At 36.3% G+C, this 18910-nt stretch overlaps 1 protein-coding gene across 2 annotated transcripts in view; it reads right to left on the bottom strand.

Annotated features, from left to right (window-relative positions):
* The window catches only part of DNAJC13 (DnaJ heat shock protein family (Hsp40) member C13), a 118460-nt gene that overhangs the window by 9933 nt on the left and 89617 nt on the right, over nucleotides 1-18910 (bottom strand). For both annotated transcript variants that reach the window (XR_010343451.1, XM_064378695.1), the window contains exons 44-54: nucleotides 17818-17995; nucleotides 15958-16049; nucleotides 14419-14518; nucleotides 12624-12698; nucleotides 12300-12412; nucleotides 5522-5691; nucleotides 5322-5364; nucleotides 4802-4975; nucleotides 3016-3195; nucleotides 2510-2650; nucleotides 145-288 (exon numbers count right to left, since the gene is read on the bottom strand). Coding sequence is in view for 1 of the 2 variants with exons in the window: in XM_064378695.1 (XP_064234765.1) it covers nucleotides 145-288; nucleotides 2510-2650; nucleotides 3016-3195; nucleotides 4802-4975; nucleotides 5322-5364; nucleotides 5522-5691; nucleotides 12300-12412; nucleotides 12624-12698; nucleotides 14419-14518; nucleotides 15958-16049; nucleotides 17818-17995 (1410 nt within the window). In the remaining variant the exon portion in view is untranslated. The remainder of the gene's footprint in view (nucleotides 1-144; nucleotides 289-2509; nucleotides 2651-3015; nucleotides 3196-4801; nucleotides 4976-5321; nucleotides 5365-5521; nucleotides 5692-12299; nucleotides 12413-12623; nucleotides 12699-14418; nucleotides 14519-15957; nucleotides 16050-17817; nucleotides 17996-18910) is intronic.

Here is an 18910-nt window from a genome sequence, read left to right as displayed (position 1 = left end):
GTACGCTTCTATTGGTCTCTGGATCTTCTCCAGTTACAGCCAACATAACCATATCTGTAAGTGGAACTTGGACACAGGTACATGGACCATCCATGGCCAAGACCCTGGCTTTTAGGATACCAAGTTGCCTCTATGCAGACTCACCTGTTCTCCATATTGCAAACTTCGAGTCATTGCCTTGAGAGCTTTAACAATCTGAGCCTTAGTGGCTGCTGGGCTGTCCAGATTTTCAAGGCCAACACCTTCGAGTAATTTTAAGAGGTATGGAACCAAATCTGCTTTCAAAGCCTACAAGAAATATTAAGCATATATAAACAAACAGGAAAAAATGCAAATCATCCACTGAAGAAATAATTTTACCCCTGGGACCATACCTGGAAGGCAGCCTGTTGCACCATATTCTAATGCCATATACAGATTTAAGTATCTAATGATACTTTTATTTGATAAGATCTTATTCTGTGCCATCAATCATTCTAAATGCTATATATCTATTATTTTATTCAATCTTCCATACACCTAATGAGGTAGGCACTATTATTATTACAGATGGAATAATCAATGCACAGAGGTGGAAAAATATGTTCAAAATCACAGACCTGGGCAGTACTAAAATACGTATTTAGAGCCAGAAAATATAGAACCTAGGCTTTTAGCCTCTATATTGGGCTGCCTGCTCTAGTGACACTGTATTAATAGGCAACATTCTCTGAAATATATTAGTATTTTTTGATATTTTCTTCAAACATCAACCTTTGTGGTCATCATACATTTCATATCAGCCTTATAAAAGCTAAATAATAGTCTAGTATCAAAATTTTTACTATCCATTCTGAAACTCAGAGGGAGGAGGTAGAAATAAAAGACATTTAAGTGAGTGCACCTTTTTTTCAGGTACTATTCTTATAACAACCCTCTGAGATAGTCATAACCTTATTTTACAGATGAGGAATCTGAGCATTTTAAGGTTAAATATCATGTCTGAGGTCACACAGCCAACAAGTGGTAGTACCAACTCCTATTGTTTCCTACACATCAGACTCCTCAAGCCAGTCATAAGTCTGAACCACAGAGCATCTAGTATCTCCTTGAGATGTACCCAATAGCTCTATTTGCCTCAATGAGGGTGAGGGGCTGGGAGAATGATAATAAAGATGCAGGACCTTATATTCTGGCTAAGGATACCAGATGTCACTTAGTCATCTGGCAGGTAATGGGGAACTACTGAATGGTTTTTAAGATGAAGAATGGCTCGGTTATATTTCAGAACTCTATTTAAATACTTTACTCTTTTTTATTGTATGTATTTATGAGAAATAAAGTGATGTGATGACACAAGCACACAATGCAGAATAATTAAGCTAATCAGCATATCTACCATTACAAATACTTATCTGTGGAAACATTTAACATTTACTCTTACCAATTTTGAAATATACAATGTATTATTAACTATAGTCACCATACTACAATAGATTTTAAAAGCCTTATTCTTCCTAACAGCAACTTTGTACTTTTTGACCAGCATTTTCACATTCTCCCCACCCTCAGCCTCTGGTAATCACCATTCTACTCTCTGCTTCTATGACTTTGTTTTACACTCCACTTACAAGTCAGATCTTGTGATATTTGTTTTTTGAGTTACATTTTAGAAAGATCGCTTTTGCAAGTTTTTAAATTTGTTCTGTTCCTTTAACATCTATCTACATGGATATTCACCTGCTTTCATTAGGTGGACAGTCCTGCTTTCATTAGGTGGACAGTATCTTTGAAAAAAGCAATAAATGGGCCGGGCGCGGTGGCTCAAGCCTGTAATCCCAGCACTTTGGGAGGCCGAGGCGGGTGGATCACGAGGTCGAGAGATCAAGACCATCCTGGTCAACATTGTGAAACCCCGTCTCTATTAATACAAAAAAATTAGCTGGGCACGGTGGCGCGTGCCTGTAATCCCAGCTACTCAGGAGGCTGAGGCAGGAGAATTGCCTGAACCCAGGAGGCGGAGGTTGCGGTGAGCCGAGATCGCGCCATTGCACTCCAGCCTGGGTAACAAGAGCGAGACTCCGTCTCAAAAAAAAAAAAAAGAAAAAAGCAATAAATGTATTGGCAGGTTTCTTAAACATGACTTAAGAAACAAAAGAATAAATAAACAGAATAAATTTTTCCAAAAAGGATGAAGCACATTTTACAAAACAATCTAAGCAAGCTAAGCTAAGCTAATTGCACAATGGATAGCCAAAATTTAAATTTGATACACCATAAAAGTACTCTCAAGTTGGTAAGACCGTTGGCAGCTGGCCCCACTTTTCTTTATGTGTATATATACACACACACATTATACACACTACTGTATATCTATGTACATATAAAATATAAAATTGTACACATACAAATTCACAAGTTAACTCTCACCAACCCTAAGTCAAGGAAACCAAATCAGTACCAAGTAAGTAAAAATCTATTTGGCATGTTTGCTTTCCTAAAATAGTGCTAAATCTAGAAAGTCACTTACTTGTGCTACTAATTCACTCTGCTCCTTCTGAAACATTCGATTAATTGTTTCACAGGCTAGACCAACAGTATCTGCTCGCTTTTTCATTCCATTCATCAGTGGGCCAATGGTCTCTAAAGATGCCATGGCTCGAACACACAGCTAAGTGAACAAAAGAGAAGGTTACTTGTAGAGTAGCAATATTTATATAACATGGTAAATACTGTAACAAAATGAGTAAAGAAGAATCCTTTACTTTCAGCTTAATAATGAACTGAACCAAATTCAATCTTCTATTAATTATATCATCTAAACTTGTATTTATCAAATAAATAAATACATCTAAACTGGTATTTATCAAAACTATTTGTTCTGGTAACCCAGAACTAATAAAATACCATGTGGTTCATATGCAAAAAGACACATGGCAGAAAGGGGATTTATATAATACTACAACTTATATCAGTCAAGAAGATAGTACAGATAAATTCTGGAGCTTATAAGCTACTAAGTGGACTCATCAATACCTCATTTTCAGACAAGACATGGATAACCCGAATGGCACTCTTAGGAATGGCATTGTTCCTATGATTCATCGCCTGGATAACTTTGGGAAGATGGCCCAGTGGTGGGACCTGATCTGCCAGCTGAGGTTGTGCATTGAAGAGACACACTGTTGCCATTGTTAAGGTTTCCAGGGTTTCTCCCTGCAGGTGTAAAACAAACAAACAAAAAAAAATGAACTATAAATTTATCATATAGTCCTAAATATCAAATGTAATGTATTTGGTGTTCAAAACGAGGGATTCAAAAGTTATAGGTGCTGATACTTAAAAATAGATTCGCGAATCCTAAGAGAATGAACTTCTCATTTTCTTTGATAAAAGGCATGAATCCAAAGAACTTTAAGAATGTGCTATTTTAATCTAAGCAGGATTTCACTAGGTTAGGTATACCAATTTCTATTGCAGGTTTAAGAGATCATGTCCCAAATGATATTACTAGAAATTTTTAGACAATGTTGCAGATATGTTACTGTTAGAACAATTAATCCAGGAGAATGCCGAACTAGTGAAATGTTTTTCCCAGTTTCATTAAAAATCCTACTGTTTAACATGTCTGGCTCCCACAAAGCACTTTCTATTGTGGATAACAGACCTTCAGCTTATACCACTAGATGCAAACATCTAGAACCATAATAAAATGCATCTTAAATTAACATTAAAATTGGAATGTGTCCAAAAAGAAAGGTGATATAGGAGGAAACTGCTATGTGCTTTCCCTAAATTTTAGCTTATGACAACTGCATTTTCCAAGCAAACTATGTATTAGTAAAAATCCTATTAGAGGAACATGACTATGGAAAGTAACACTGGTAAATACTCGGCAAACTAATCATGTTTCTAAAATATGTTTTACTAAGCTAATGATAATAACTAATAACTTCTAAGCACTTGAAATGTGCCATACATTATGTTAAGTATTCTATATATATTAAGTAATTAGAACCTCAGCCTCAGAGGTGGGTGCTATGATTATTCTATAAATGCAGCAACTGAGGCAGTCATGAGGTATTGCCCAAGGTCACAGAGCTGGTCAGTGGTATGGCTGGGACTGAGGTCCAGGACCATCTAAAACACAACTCAGGCTCCTAATCACCTTATTCCGTAGCCAGCCTAATTCAACGACAATCATGTAGGTCAGTTGTCTTCAATCTCAACAAAATAGTAAAACTTCTGAAAACAAAAAAGACTTTGAAAAGCAAAATCTTATATACTATCAGGGTATCTGGCTTGCCAAACCAAGACCAAGGCTACCTTCTCACTTACTTCTGCTTCCCTGGTAGCCTCAGGTTTTGAGCACAGGTACAGGATTCAACCACATAGTTACTACTCTTCTGTCAAATTCTTTGACTAGGGTTATCCCTGCCATATACACAAAGTGGAGTGAAGCACATGTCCAAGCAGAACACCGCCTCAGAGGAAAACTGAACATTTTGGTTTCTTCTTAAAATTACATATTCATTAGAGATGTATAGTAAAAACCTTTTGGAGCTTCTGTAATTGTTAGAAATAGCATCCTCTCAATATAGGTATCTCTAACTTTGGTTCACAAACATACTAAAGAGCTTCACTTTTGAACATGACTGGCAAAAAAATGATTAAGGGGCATATGTGAATTTAAATGCGGCTGCTATACTAAAAGAGATGGCCAATTCCTAAGTCATGGTCTTTGTGAATAAGGTTGTAAGAGACACACCATCAGTCTAGTTAACAAAGTCTTTGAAATGTTTTGCTGATGACTCGAGCTTACATGAGGATTGTTCTTCTCTAGGAGCTCAGTCAATTTTTCTAACAGTGCAATAAGAAATTCTCTAGGCTTTCTTAGAACCCAGGCTGGTTGTGCAATAAAGATCCTCAAGAAGACGCCTCCAACAGCAAGTTCACCCTCTGCTTCTCCAAACACCACAGCAAAATCTTCAGGCAACTTTAAATAGAGAAAGAATGACAGTCAAGTCACTTAATCATCTTGAAGCTAGAAATGCACACCATATTAAAGAATTGTTTATAATGTTAACCAGTCCACAAATAGCCATTAATATAATCAAATTATGAGTTTTATTTTTTCCTAATAAAGTTCAGAAAGGGTGTTCTTCTTACTAACTTCAAAAGTTTAAATACTCCAATTTTTATGTTTGAAGCCTTATTTTCCAGGGGGATAGCCAAGAGTCTTAATTACAAAGTAGTTATAAGTTGGCATTAAACTGACTCAGTAGGAACTTAAAACAACTAAATCAACAGAAAATAAGACGTAAAATAAAAGTATATTTTACCTTCCAGTTTGCTTCAGGGTTGTCTTGCTGATTTTTAAAGTGCCTTGGGGAAGAAAAGGGATGGATATCAAACTTCAGTACAAAATACATTTTCATTAACCTTTACCATAAGTTTTAGAGGTGACAGGCAAAGTAAGAAATGTTTGCCCTTCCCAGTGATCTTATTTAAAGGATAAATTATTACCATTGTTTTTACTTACTCTAGCATCATTTCCCTAACTGTTGTGGACACTTTATCTCTGGAATTATCATTCCAAATTAACTCAGGATTTTCATGAGTTCCTTCAAAAATATGTACAGCAGCTTCAGGATTGTCTCTCATAGCATCCATGAAAACGCTTGGTAGAAATTTCATTAACGTAATTCGAACCTATACGAGAAGGTTTGAGAATGAAAAAGACACCTACTAGAAACACCTCAACATTTCATTTGTTTGCATTTTGCTAATAAGGTAGAATATCAATATAATTTGTTTTATGACTTATGTGGGCCATAACCATTACCTACAAGTTCTGGAATAGAAAAGACAATCCTTGGTTTATACAAAGGTACCTTCAAATAAGACTCACTATGACCTGATCCTACTTACCTATCAAGTTTCATTTTCTCTGTTCTGCCATGGTGATCAAAACAAGGTTTCATTTTCACCCCCTGCCTCAGTATCACTAGTATGGTCAAGTTCCCAGAGCACACCTTGTAGGTCTTGCCTAACATATGCAGAATGCCCTTAGCCAGGCTAGTCCCTTCCAACTCTCCCTTATAGCCCCTGCCCGCACAAACTGATTTTTCTCATTCTACCTGTTAAAAGTATTTTCTAGTGCATTTATTTTACTCTATGCTTTATGTTATACTGTGTCTTTTTCCAAAAAGAGATTTAAAAAGCAACTTTTACTAGAAGCCATAATTCTTAGCAAATTAATACAACAGAAAACCAAACACTGCATGTTCTCACTCATAAATGGGAGTTGAACAGGGAGGGAAACATCACACACTGGGGCCTGTCAGTGGGTAGGGGGCTAGGGGAGGGACAGCATTAGGTGAAATACCTAATGTAGATGACACGGTTATGGATGCAGCAAACCACCATGACACATGTATACCTATGTAACAAACCTGCACGTTCTGCACATGTACCCCAGAACTTAAAGTATAAAAATTTTTTAAAAGCAGCATTAAAAAAATATATATCTACCATCCAGACATTTAAAGCTGTATTATGAAAAAAAGAAAAAAAAGAAAAAAATATCTAGGACACAGATACAGACAAACTAAAAATTAGTGTGAGGCACAGGGACAAAGGGGAAAATGAGGGTTGGAAAAGTGTTTTTCCTTTAGACCATCACGTTTATCTCTTCTGTGTCAAATTCTGGCTTCAAATCTTATCTTATGGAAACCCTCATGGTCCAGTCTGTCTTACTCATTGCTTGTATTTCTCAGGCCCTGGCACATAGCAGATGGTTAAATACCTGAATGAATGGACGAACATGAAGTCAGTACACAAAAGAAACACGAAAAGCTCCATAAACTGCTAAAGATATACTATAAATTCAGCTCTGAACTTCCTAGCAGCCAATGAACTAAATTTCAGTTACATAACAGAACACCCACAAAGTAAAAGCATGTCAGCTGCTTCAGAGACACCCAACTATTTCTGGAAGAAAAAAGTAATTTCTCCTAGGGTTCCCATGGGAGGGCATTTGTTATATATTAAATAATACCATCAAAGTGAAATCAACAAGAGGTTTCACAGGTTTATTTCTTCCTATATTCCCTAAGTATGATGAGAGCATCATGCTGAAATATAATTCAACTCTACAGAGGACAAGAGAAGGTAGAGAAAGTTATTCTTCTTGGTCATGAGCTCCCTGAGCATAAGAACCATGCCTGACCTGCTCACTGTGGTGTATCTTCCCCTAGTAGCTTATTCTCACAAAGACCAGAGAAATACATGTCAAAGAAGCACCTAAAAGTCAGAGCAGAACTTAAAGGCCCTTTATTTTCATTTTCTCACTGTGGAGCTAAAGACAGACATGTTACCCAGAGTCATTAAGTCAGTGATCTGTGATCCATAAAAGAAGATATTTGCTCAGAATATCATGCTGCCATCTTGCTATACCAGGCCAATTACTTCACCTTTAATACAACTGCTTATTGTCTTTTATTTATTTTATTTTTAGAGACAGGGTCTCACTCTGTCACCAGGTTGGTATACAATGGCGTGATCATAACTCACTGCAGCTTCGAACTCCTAAGCTCAAGGAATCCTCCCTCCTTAGCCTTTTGAATAGCTATGATTACAGGCACACTACCATGCTTGGCTAATTTCTAACCTTCTAAGAGATGGGGGTGTCTCTACCTTACCCAGGTTGGTCTTGAACTCCTAGACTTAAGCAATCCTCCTGCCTCAGTCTCCTGAACAGCTGGGAATACAGGCATGAGTCACTGTGATCTGACTGTTGTGTTTAAAGGTTTTAACAAAATCATATTCTGAAACATACTTGGCTGTCTAATAAGAATCACTGTGAAGGTAACATAACACTAACAGAACATTGTTGAAATCATTCTACATAAATTTTGGGGCAGAAATATCTGATCTGTCTTAACATATTTCATTATATACTAGTATTTAAAAGAACCCCTAATAGCTATTTTAAAATATTTTATAGCTTGAAATAAAAATTGAAATTTTTATGGCAAGCAAGATAAATTTGAAGTAATAACCTTTCTAGAAATGAACCATTTATATACTTGTAATAAGCTGTATTTGTGAGCGACTGCTACAGAAATCATCTAGACCAGTTAGATGAATTTCAAATGTCTTATTTAAGAGCTATATTTATGATTATTATCAAATTGAAAGCAAACTTTAATTTTACTTAGGTTAACTGTCTTAACCTGAGTCCCTTCATTTCTAAATTTAACCTACTGTCATCCGATACTTTTAAAAAAGGCACATTAAGTTATTTGACCAGCTGTACAAAATCAAGTCTCTTCCTATTTCATTTCTGAGAATGCTTCTTTAGCTTTCTTTTTTTTTTTTTTTGAGATGGAGTTTCGCTCTTGTTACCCAGGCTGAGTGCAATGGCGCAATCTCGGCTCACCGCAACCTCCGCCTCCTGGGTTCAGGCAATTCTCCTGCCTCAGCCTCCTGAGTAGCTGGGATTACAGTCATGTGCCACCATGCTCAGCTAATTTTTTGTATTTTTAGTAGAGACGGGGTTTCACCATGTTGACCAGGATGGTCTTGATCTCTTGATCCTGTGATCCACCTGCCTCAGCCTCCCAAAGTGCTGGGATTACAGGCGTGAGCCACCGCGCCCGGCTTCTTTAGCTTTCAATTCAATTTAATGAATGACCCAAGTCTATTCATCTGTAAAAAGCAGTATTAAAGCAAAGCTTACCAAGACGTTTAAAGCATTTCAAATGCTAAGAAGTACATAACTTTATTACTTACTGGTGTATATACTATTAAACATTTGAGCAAAAAACTTACATAAGGCAAATACTTTGGCCATAAACCTTCAGTTATGTTCAGGTTATTCAGCTATTCTAGAACAGAGGTTGGCAAACAAGGAATCTCATCTGGCCTGCCATCTATTTTTGTATATAAAGTTTTGTTGGAACAGAGCCACATCTATTTGTTCATTTACTATCCATGGCTATTTTCCTGTCACAACAGAAGAGCTCAGTATTTGTAACAGAGATCACATGGCCCACAAAGGATAGAATATTGACCATATGGCCTTGTGATATGGTTTGGCTGTGTCCCCAGTCCAAATCTCATCTTGAATTTCCACGTGTTGTGGGAGGGACCTGGTAGGAGGTAACTGAATCATGGGGGCAAGTCTTTCCCGTGCTGTTCTATTCTCATGATAGTAAGTCTCACAAGATCTGATGGTTTTAAAAAGGGGAGGTTCCCTGCACAGTCTTTCCTCTTGTCTGCCACCATGTAAGACATGCCTTTCCCCTTCCACCATGGTTATGAGGCCTCCCCAGCCACGTGGAAATGTAAGTCCAATAAACCTTTCTTTTGTAAATTGCCCCGTGTTGGGTATATCTTTATCAGCAGCGTGAAAACAGACTAATACACCCTTTATAGAAAAACTTTACTGGCCCAACCCTACCTCACACCATGGATACAAATTAACTCAAATGGATCAAAAACCAACATAAGAACTAATACTATAAAACTGAGGAGAAAACATAGCCATAAATCTTTGTAACCTTGCGTTAGACAACGATTTCTTAGACATGACCTCAAAAGAACAAGCTGAACAAAAAAGAATCTGGACCTTCTAAAAACGTAAAATTTTTGTGCTTCAAAGGGCACCACCAAGAAAGTAGAGAAACAATCAGGATAATGTTAGAAAATATTTGCAAATCCTATCTATAATAAGGGACTAATATCTAAAACATATAAAGAGCAATTACAACTCAATAATAAAAAAGATAAATAATCCCAATTTAAAAATTAGTGAAGAATATAAATAAACATTTCTCTTAAAAAGTACAGATGGACAATAAGCACATGAAAACATCATTAGCTACCAGGGAAATGCAAAACCATGATTTATCACACATACCTACTAGGGTGGTTGTAATAAAAGATATAACAAGTGTTAGAGAAGAAGAGAAATGTTTTGCTGGGGGAATGTAAAATGGTATCGCCACTTTGGAAAACAATCTGACAATTCCTCAAAAGGTTTAGTATGTTACCATATGACCCAGAAATTCCACTAATAAAAACACATGTCCACACAAAAACCACACAAACGTTCACAATAGTATAATTTAGCAGAGCCAAAAAGTAGAAACAATCCATGTGTCCACCAAGATAAATGGATAAGCAAAACATGAAATATTATTTGGCAATAAAAAGGAATGTACTACTATTTGCTATAACATAGATGAAAACATTAATCTAACAGACAGAAGCCAGTCACAAAAGACCACATATAATATGATTCTATTTATACAAAATGCCCAGTATTTGGCAAATCTATCCAGAAGAAAATAGATTAGTGGTTGTCAGGGGCTAGGGGAAAGGGAGAGTAAGTGACTGCTAATGAAAATAGGGTTTCTTTTTAGGTTGATGAAAATCAAACCTAAAATTATGGTTGCTTAATCTGTGAATATACTAAAAACCACTGAATTGTACACTGGATATGTGTGAACTGTATGGCATATCAATGATATTATTAGCTCAAGAAAACTGTTATCAAAATGGGGAGGAAAAAAAAAATTGGCCAGGCACAGTGGCTCACTCTGCAATTTCAGCACTTTTGGAGGCCAAGGCGGGTGGATCACTTGAGCTCAGGAGTTTGAGGGCAGCCTGGGCAACATGGCCAAACCTTTCCATCTCTACAAAAAATACGAAAATTAGCCAGGTGTGGTGGCACGTGCCTGTAGTCCCAGCTACTTGGGAGGCTGAGGTGGGAGGATGGCTTGAGTCTAGAAGACAGAGGTTGCAGTGAGCTGAGATTGCACCACTGCACTTCCAGCCTGGGCGACAGAGCCAAACCTTGTCTCAAAAACAAAAAAATTTACTGACCCCAGTTCTAAAATCTCTTGCAGTTAAAGAGCTGATACTTGTGTTTTTTCTAGACAGAAAATTTCAGTGTAAAAACAGCTTGATAAAATTTGTCCCTCATGTATTTCAAAGGTCAGAAATATAATTGAAAAGTTCAGTCAATTCCAGTACATATTTAAGCATCTAAAACACTATTGAAAAAATATCTAATATTACATATTACAGTTACGTGCTACCTACCTCTCGATTGAAGAAAACTCATTATTAAATATCAATATTAGCTATTTTATAGACCCTCCTGTAGGCTTCCAAATGTAATGTCCCTTGTCTCATCAACCCTGCTGAAGACAATTAACTTATCACTGAAGTAAAACTGTTTCAGGTCCTATAACAGATTCTCAACACTGAGATTGAAAGATCAAGCAAGAAAACCAGAACTGAATCCAGTTTGTTTTATTAATGTAAAAAAAAAAAAAAGTGTTTAATTAGCCTGGTCTTTTTTTTCCCCAAACTGATCTTTACATGGAGGCACAACGTGTACAAGGGAAGCCACTCTGGCTTTAGGTGGAGGTAGGGGATCTTAGCCGCCTCCTTACCCAAAGTGCCTTTGTGGACTTGCTTGAATAATGATCCCTAGATATCAGTCCTAATAGGCTTCAAAAGAATCACTCTGGAAGCATGTTAAGAATGGAGACTTCTGGGCCCCACCCTAGATCCACTGAATCAGACTCTGGGACTCCTAAGCCTTTATTTCATGGTTCCCCCTATGATTCTGAGGTGCTTTGTGGGCAGACACAGAGGATGCTTCAGTGAGCAATACTTGTGAAACTGATTTAGTAACAAAATAAAGGGACGTTGATAACACTTGTGTCTCAATGAAATTCTATTCAACTATTGTTTTAACAGGTTCCTGCTCTCCAAACTGAACCATGGATCCAGAGATGATCCGGTTATCTCCAAATTTGGAATAAAAGGTCTGCCTGCAGAGCTGGGATGCAGAGGTGTTGTTACACTCATGTCCCTACAATAATTCACTGCTGAGGGTGGCATGTCCTTAATAATTCAGGTGTGGAATGTAAAAGACACAAACCACCATCCCCACTAGTTATTTCCACAGGCCAACCCTTGCATTCTGAAAATCTAACTTATCTTCTGTCATAGTCTTGATATACTTTTTGTTCTCTCTGCGAGGGAGATGAACAATTTATCACCATAATCCAAACAGTCTCTTAAGACATTTCAATTCCAGTACAGGATTCCCTGAACAGTATATGATATCCTGTGTAGAACATCTAGTTAACAATTTCAGGAATGTCGATTTTCCAACTTTCACATCAAATCATTGCCTTATCCTCACCATCTCAGTTTTAGTAAACTTTACAAAATCAGCATCAAAGTAACAGAGCTTTAATAATTAATTTCCTTTCAAGAACTTATTTTGTGCCTACCTTTGGACCTATTAGCTTATCTGCTGTCATTTTGGCAAAAAGTTCTGCTGTTTGGGCTCGAACCTGTGGATGTGTTGAATTGCAGAACATATCCAGTAAATAGATCAAAGCTCCTATGAAGGAATAAGAGAATTAGTGCTGATATTATACATAAAGAATTTGACTTTTCTACTCAGAATTCATTTTCCACCATATTTCAACTCACTGTAGTTTAAAACTAAACATTCCAAAGCATTTTTCTAGTTTATCAGACTGTACAATGCAGCTCAAAATAAGCTTCATTATATGGTGCATGACTAGCTAAGAAAGCGCTCTATACATTACCCTTTGCCATTGCTTCTTTGATGATTTTTGTACTTGATGTCAAAGCATAGAGAGTTTCCAGAACAAGCTGACGACCTGCAGAGTAAAAGACATTTCAAGGAATGCATTATCAGGTTAGCTTGTATTTACTTGGCACCAAATCTGTGCCAGGTACTTAACTAACTAGATGTTCTGCACAGGATATCATATTAATCTTCATAATAACCAGTGAGGTAAGTATTTTCATGGCCATGTTATAAGTGAGGAAGCTGAGGCCCAGTTTAACCTGCCCAAGCTCTCACAGCTAGTGAGTGCTATAGCTGAGTTTTGTATGCAGGCCTGACTCCAAAGTCCGTACTCATAACTACTATGAAAACCTGTCTCCTACCTCATTGTTCACTGCACATCCCCAAATCTTCTAATTTCCTGATACCCAGAGGATACTCTAATCAGGCATCTAAGATTTTTACTTGGCACTACTGTCTTGGGGGGGAAAAAATGTAGAAAGTAACAGTCATAAGACCGGTTTCCATTCTAAGATGTAATTGTATCCTTCTGGACAAAGAAGATACAATATATGCATATGCAAGTATACATATTATATGCAAGTATAGGTTACTGACTTAACTCTTCTAGAATCAAATGAGAATGACAGGTAGCCAAAGGAATAACGTGTTGGCAAATAAGGTAGAGGCTGCAAAGTATTAGGCTGAGATGAAAACAAGAACAATAACAATGTACCTGAGCAAACAGTATAATATAGTCTGAAATCTGAATGACACAGAGAGTAGGCTGAAATATCTGGATGCCAGCTATTTTCACTATAAGATTAAAACATTTACTGGACTATATAAAGTTATACTTTCAAATTATGAGTTCCATAACATTATTTACTTCACCAACCATTTTAGTTTTGCATTGTTTGAAGTCTCACAAAGCTATTGTAAACCAAGAAAAAAGAAAAATCAACTAAGGTTGCAGGTATAAAAATAATCTGCAAATGACTTTACAAAGCTGCCATTTTAAAGAGCTATTTCAAGTATATCATGTATTGAAGAAAAAAAAATTTCCACGGAAATTCAACTCAATTTACCAAACATAAATGCCAAACATAAGCAAGCCACTGGTATGTAAGATGAACAACAAGGTTCCTACTGTTAAGGAGGTGGATAGACATGAAATCAAGATTGACATGACTTCAAAGGGAATGGCAAAGCCAACTAAGCAATGTATTCTGATAGTTATTGGTGAAATTGGAGTTATATTGTATAGTTGCCTATAAATGCAATATTCCTGCCTTTGAAAAGCAATCTCAGGGTTGGTTTTAGCACAACTACAAACTATTATACTAGATAATTGTATAGTTTCTGAGGAACCAGATTAGGGTGGGCTGTATTAAGGAAATAAGGTTGGTATATTTTTTAAACCACCTTGGTATTTTCTTATTAATATCAAATCAGTAAAAGACAAAGTATACAAAATTGAACATCAAGCTGAGTACAAAGGCCATCTGTAGCTTAAGAATGTTTTCTATCATCCACAAATATGAAATTTTAGTTAATTCTCAATTACTCGTGTAGATTTCAACAAACTGAACACCTCTTTTACCCCCAACTTTCAATTTTTGACATGGAAAATGCAAGATAGTAATCTATGTGAAACATAATTAGGAAAACAAACCTAGTGTAAAGAACACTTCAAAACTAAACTTCTAAAACTAAACATAGATGGCATTTGTTTGAGGTTTTATATCAACAATGCAACAACTCCCTTCCATGGGCTGATCTTGTTTCCCAAATTACATCTGTATACATACTTGATGGCAATGAATGTAGAAGAGCCAATAAACTGGACAAAACCATTGAATCAGCAATATTGTTGACACAGTCTTGGTTAGATGTCACTATATTCACTACCTGAAAATTAATCAAAGGATATTAAAATTTCAGAAATAATTTTGAACCTAAATCAAGTCATATAGACTATACAAGTGAGACAAATGCTTGGGGGACAAAACACTTAATTTTTAGATAAGGGTTTAATTTTAAAAGATTGTCTTAATTACTTTAATCTTTTTGGAAATAATACCTTGAGATTTCTAAGAAGCCTTCAATCCTATACCCATACATGCTCCAGAACTAAGGTATATACTGTGGTGTTTTCCGATTACAGATTTTGGGTAGGGGCTGGTAATTAGGAAAATAATGATTCTCACTACTAGGACTTTCTTCTAACTTTTAGAGGAAAAAAAGTAAATGTCTTCAGTACTCAGCACAACAGATCAGGGTTATCTTTTGATTATAAAGAAACACGTACACTTTTCTTTCAGAAAGGATGACCATTCAAATCTTTTAGAGGATACATCTAACGATCATTGGTCAGCATCTCACGTAACATATTCTAGATTTAAAAAGTTACAAGATGCTTGAAGGAATTAAGTAGGGAAATAAGGTTTTCAATTTAAATAACTTGCTTCTTAGGCTTTTTGACCAATTTCAAGTTTTTTGTTCTATTAAAAATCTGTTTTAAGCCAAAATTTTATCTAAGAGCATGTTACACAAATTATTTGTAAACCACCAACATACTTGTTACTACAGGGTTGCATTTGGTGTTCTTTGTAATAAACTGTGTGACAATGAGCAAGATCTCAAAAATAATCCTGGGAACTCTGGGTTGCCTGGCAAACAACTACCTGTGACTAGAAATTTCCTGCTTCTCTCAGAAGGAAAGGCTACAGCCAAAAGGCATCCCATGGGACCAGTGGCTTCAATATTCTCAATAAGGGGACTCCAACTTCTCTTGGACTCTTAAGACTCATAGTGGTTTTTTTAGGCAACTCCTAAGAGCAGCACACCCAGGTGCCTGTCTGTAATCCTCACAGAAAAGGTAGCTTTTGTATTAGATTTGGAAGAAGGGAGATCAGCTAAGAGGGAGGGACAAGGATCACTTCTCTAGAATGCAAACCCAGAGTATGCAGCCAACAGATATAGCCTCAATATGTCTCTCCATGGGAACACAGTATTCAGGGAAAACCTGCATGTTCATCTTGCTGATGTGTGGCTTCTAAGCTTCTCCAGTAAAGCACATTCCTTAACCCAAACCTGACGCTGTATAACACTATCCTAAGCCCTAATGCATGACAGAAAGAGAACCACTTTGAACAACATTGTGCAATATTCACTCTTCTAACTGAGCATCTTAATTCAAATTTCAAAAACATATTGATGTGGCTTAATAGGCAAAATAAAAAAACAAAAAAGCACACTTCAACTTCAGATAATGACTGATCAAGACTCAAATTACACACGGTAAGTGGTAGGAAAGGTAACATGCTTTAGTTCAAAACATTTTTTACCTCTAAAGCTAACTGCTGCACTTGACCAGCTCCATGAACTCGGAGAAGAGAAAATATCAACTTAAAGTGCCCAATGCATTCACTCTCAGAACCTAGAGATTAAGAATAAAATGGTTTTTTATTTCCAAGAGATGTCTCAAATTATATAACTTCAGAAAACCAATATACACTGTTGCTTACTGTCAATTTTAAGTCTCTGATAACCCTTTCTAAACATCTGTGACATGAAGTAAGTGGAGGAACTCTAAGCAACAAGTCTTAAAAGGCAAAAAGGTATTAGAGCTTCTTGGGTTTATTTGTTTTCATTCCCATCCCCACCTCTAACCCTCAGGCTAAAAACACAACAGCTTTATCAAATAAACAATCCAAATATAGCTCAAAAATCTAACGTACAAGGTAATAATTTTACTCTTTACCTTCAGACCTCAGGGTTATGCCCTCAACCTAATTATATTTTGGGAGACTCTGACATGATTTGGCTTTTAAATAAAACTAGTTAGAAGTCTGCCACTTAAGTATAATACAAACAAACTGGTATAAATACAAAGCCCTCCTTGTGAAAATATATAAAATGAAATGGTATTTCCATTCCTACCTACCTCAAATCCTAATCCCATATATTTATTGCCATTTTGTTGCTATAAAAACATTAAACGAGTTTTGTTCAGCATATTCTTCTTCTTCCATATGATAGTAAAACATACAGTGTAATTCGTAATCTTTTGAGGACTCAAGATAACTCAGTAGGACTCCTTCAACTTAAAGAGTCTGAGAATATTCTATAAACACGTTGCTTTTAAACTCATTTCAAACCACTTCTTAATGGGGAATAACTGTCAAAAGACATCAATGACACACAAACCATACTTCTAAATTACAAGAGAGTTAATTCTAATAAACTTTATAGATACGAGAATTTCTGTGTAGGCCTTTCTTCAACTTTTTACAAGTTCCAAATCAATAGTCTGCTCTACTACAATTTCTTTGTACCTAACATACCACTAGTAATATTCTACACTTTGACAACTCCAAACAATAAAAGACAAAGTTTTCCTCAGATTTTATAACACTGTCTTTATTAACATCCCAATACACATCTTGTGAATGAGTAGTTTTCCCAATAGTTAATTACTGTTGGTTATTTTATTTTAATAACTTTTTGGCAATAACCCAAAAGTCAGAATTTTAATAGTACTTTAATACACACTAAGAAGAGTAAAAATGGACCTGAAAGATAATGTTCAGTGTTATTGAAAAACACCAAGTAATTTAAATTGAATTTGCATTATTTTAGGCTTATATTCTGTATTTATTATTGAGTTGAAAGAAGCTGTTAGGTTTCCACTCATCCAACTCCCTGAAGTCAGGCTACAGGAATATTTTTGGAAATGTCCTCTATATGATGCTGAAGAGTAGGAACTATCACCTCTTTATTTCAATTTGTATACACCAAAAACTTCAGGCAGTTTTTCAAAAACACAAGTGCCCAAATGCACAAGGCACTGGTTAGGGACCAGAAAGGAGGCAAAAATTAGATCACGTATTAAATAAATCTAATTCAAGCACTTATGTCATCAATGTGAAATTTATACCATCAAACTATTCAATTATTCTGCCTTTTCATCTCATTTAGACACATTTTCATAAAGATACGAATTTTTCTAAACATGGTGCCTTGACCTCTCTCCTCAGCTTACCTTTTATTGTAAAAATATTACAGGGTCAATTCCCTGTAATGTTATATTAATACATTATAACGAAGTATAATTTTCCCTGAGTTTCCCTGATAAAATTGATTATTGGAATTTTTAAGGCTCCTGTATTATATGGGTCTTACTGATCAAAGGTGTAGTTACATACCTGGATTATATTTTATGACATTCCTCAGAGCCTCCAAAGCCATTTCTACTCTCGGTAAGCGGTCTCCATGTTGCTCTGACTCCACTTTTGCAGCATGTGTGATGGCCATGAATGTGTGCAGGTACTGGGCCTGGGAGCCTATATAATCCAAGAGACTTGCAGCAAATGCTTTTGGAACCTAAATCAAAGCAGATGAGTATTTAAAAACATGGGTTCCCTAAGAAATAATTTAACATGATTAAATTATACATACATATGAATACACCTGTGCATTATGGGGGGGCGGGATGTAGAGGGCAGGAAACATTAGAAAGTATTTCTCAACTTCCAGAGATCTGATGTACTCTGATTAGTATCTCAGTATAACAAATTCAGAGATAAGAATACCTCCTCTCTTTATCAACTGAAGTAACTGATAGTATGATACAGAACTTCTAAAATTTGACTGTATTTTTATAACGAGAAGTTACATAAAATTTAGAACATAAATTCAAAGTACAGTTTTCAAAGGGACTTCACAAGTCATTTAACTCATTCTGCTTAACAGTTATTTACATATATATATATACATTATTCTGTGGTAAGTGATATACATTATGGCTTAGTAAATTTTTCTTCTAGGAGCAAATTCTAAAACAAAGCCTCATTTCTTTCCTTTTTACAAACAAATCAACCACCAAACCCTCTTTGCCACCTCCTACAAGCCAGGTACAGCGGCTTGCACTTATAATCCCAGTTACTTGGGAGGCTGGGACAGCAGGACTGCTTCAGTCCAGGAGTTTGAGACCAGCCTGGGCAAGATAGTGAGACCCCCTTCTTTCAATAGAAAAGAAACAAAAAATGACAGCAAAAACTTCCTATATGATCCCCAAGTACTCAGAAGAAGCTCCTCAGTTGCTTCTGGAAGTGATTAGGAATCACCACAAAAGATGATCTGATGTGACTTCAGTCATCTTCTTAAAAAAATCTTTATTTTCAACCTGTATTTTCTCCTAATATTGGCCAGAGGAGGCCTCATGTCTGGTGGTGTGATATCCCCTGTGATGAAATGAGCCTATAACTGGCCTTGTACATCCATGAAGGACTAGTGAGT

The sequence above is a fragment of the Aotus nancymaae genome, unplaced genomic scaffold (genome assembly GCF_030222135.1).
Source record: "Aotus nancymaae isolate 86718 unplaced genomic scaffold, 86718_ANA_hifiasm-v0.15.2.pri h1tg000019l, whole genome shotgun sequence".
In the NCBI taxonomy this organism is placed as follows: Eukaryota; Metazoa; Chordata; class Mammalia; order Primates; family Aotidae; genus Aotus; species Aotus nancymaae.
Note: the sequence above shows the minus strand (reverse complement) of the source record. Positions and strands in the feature narration are given on the sequence as shown.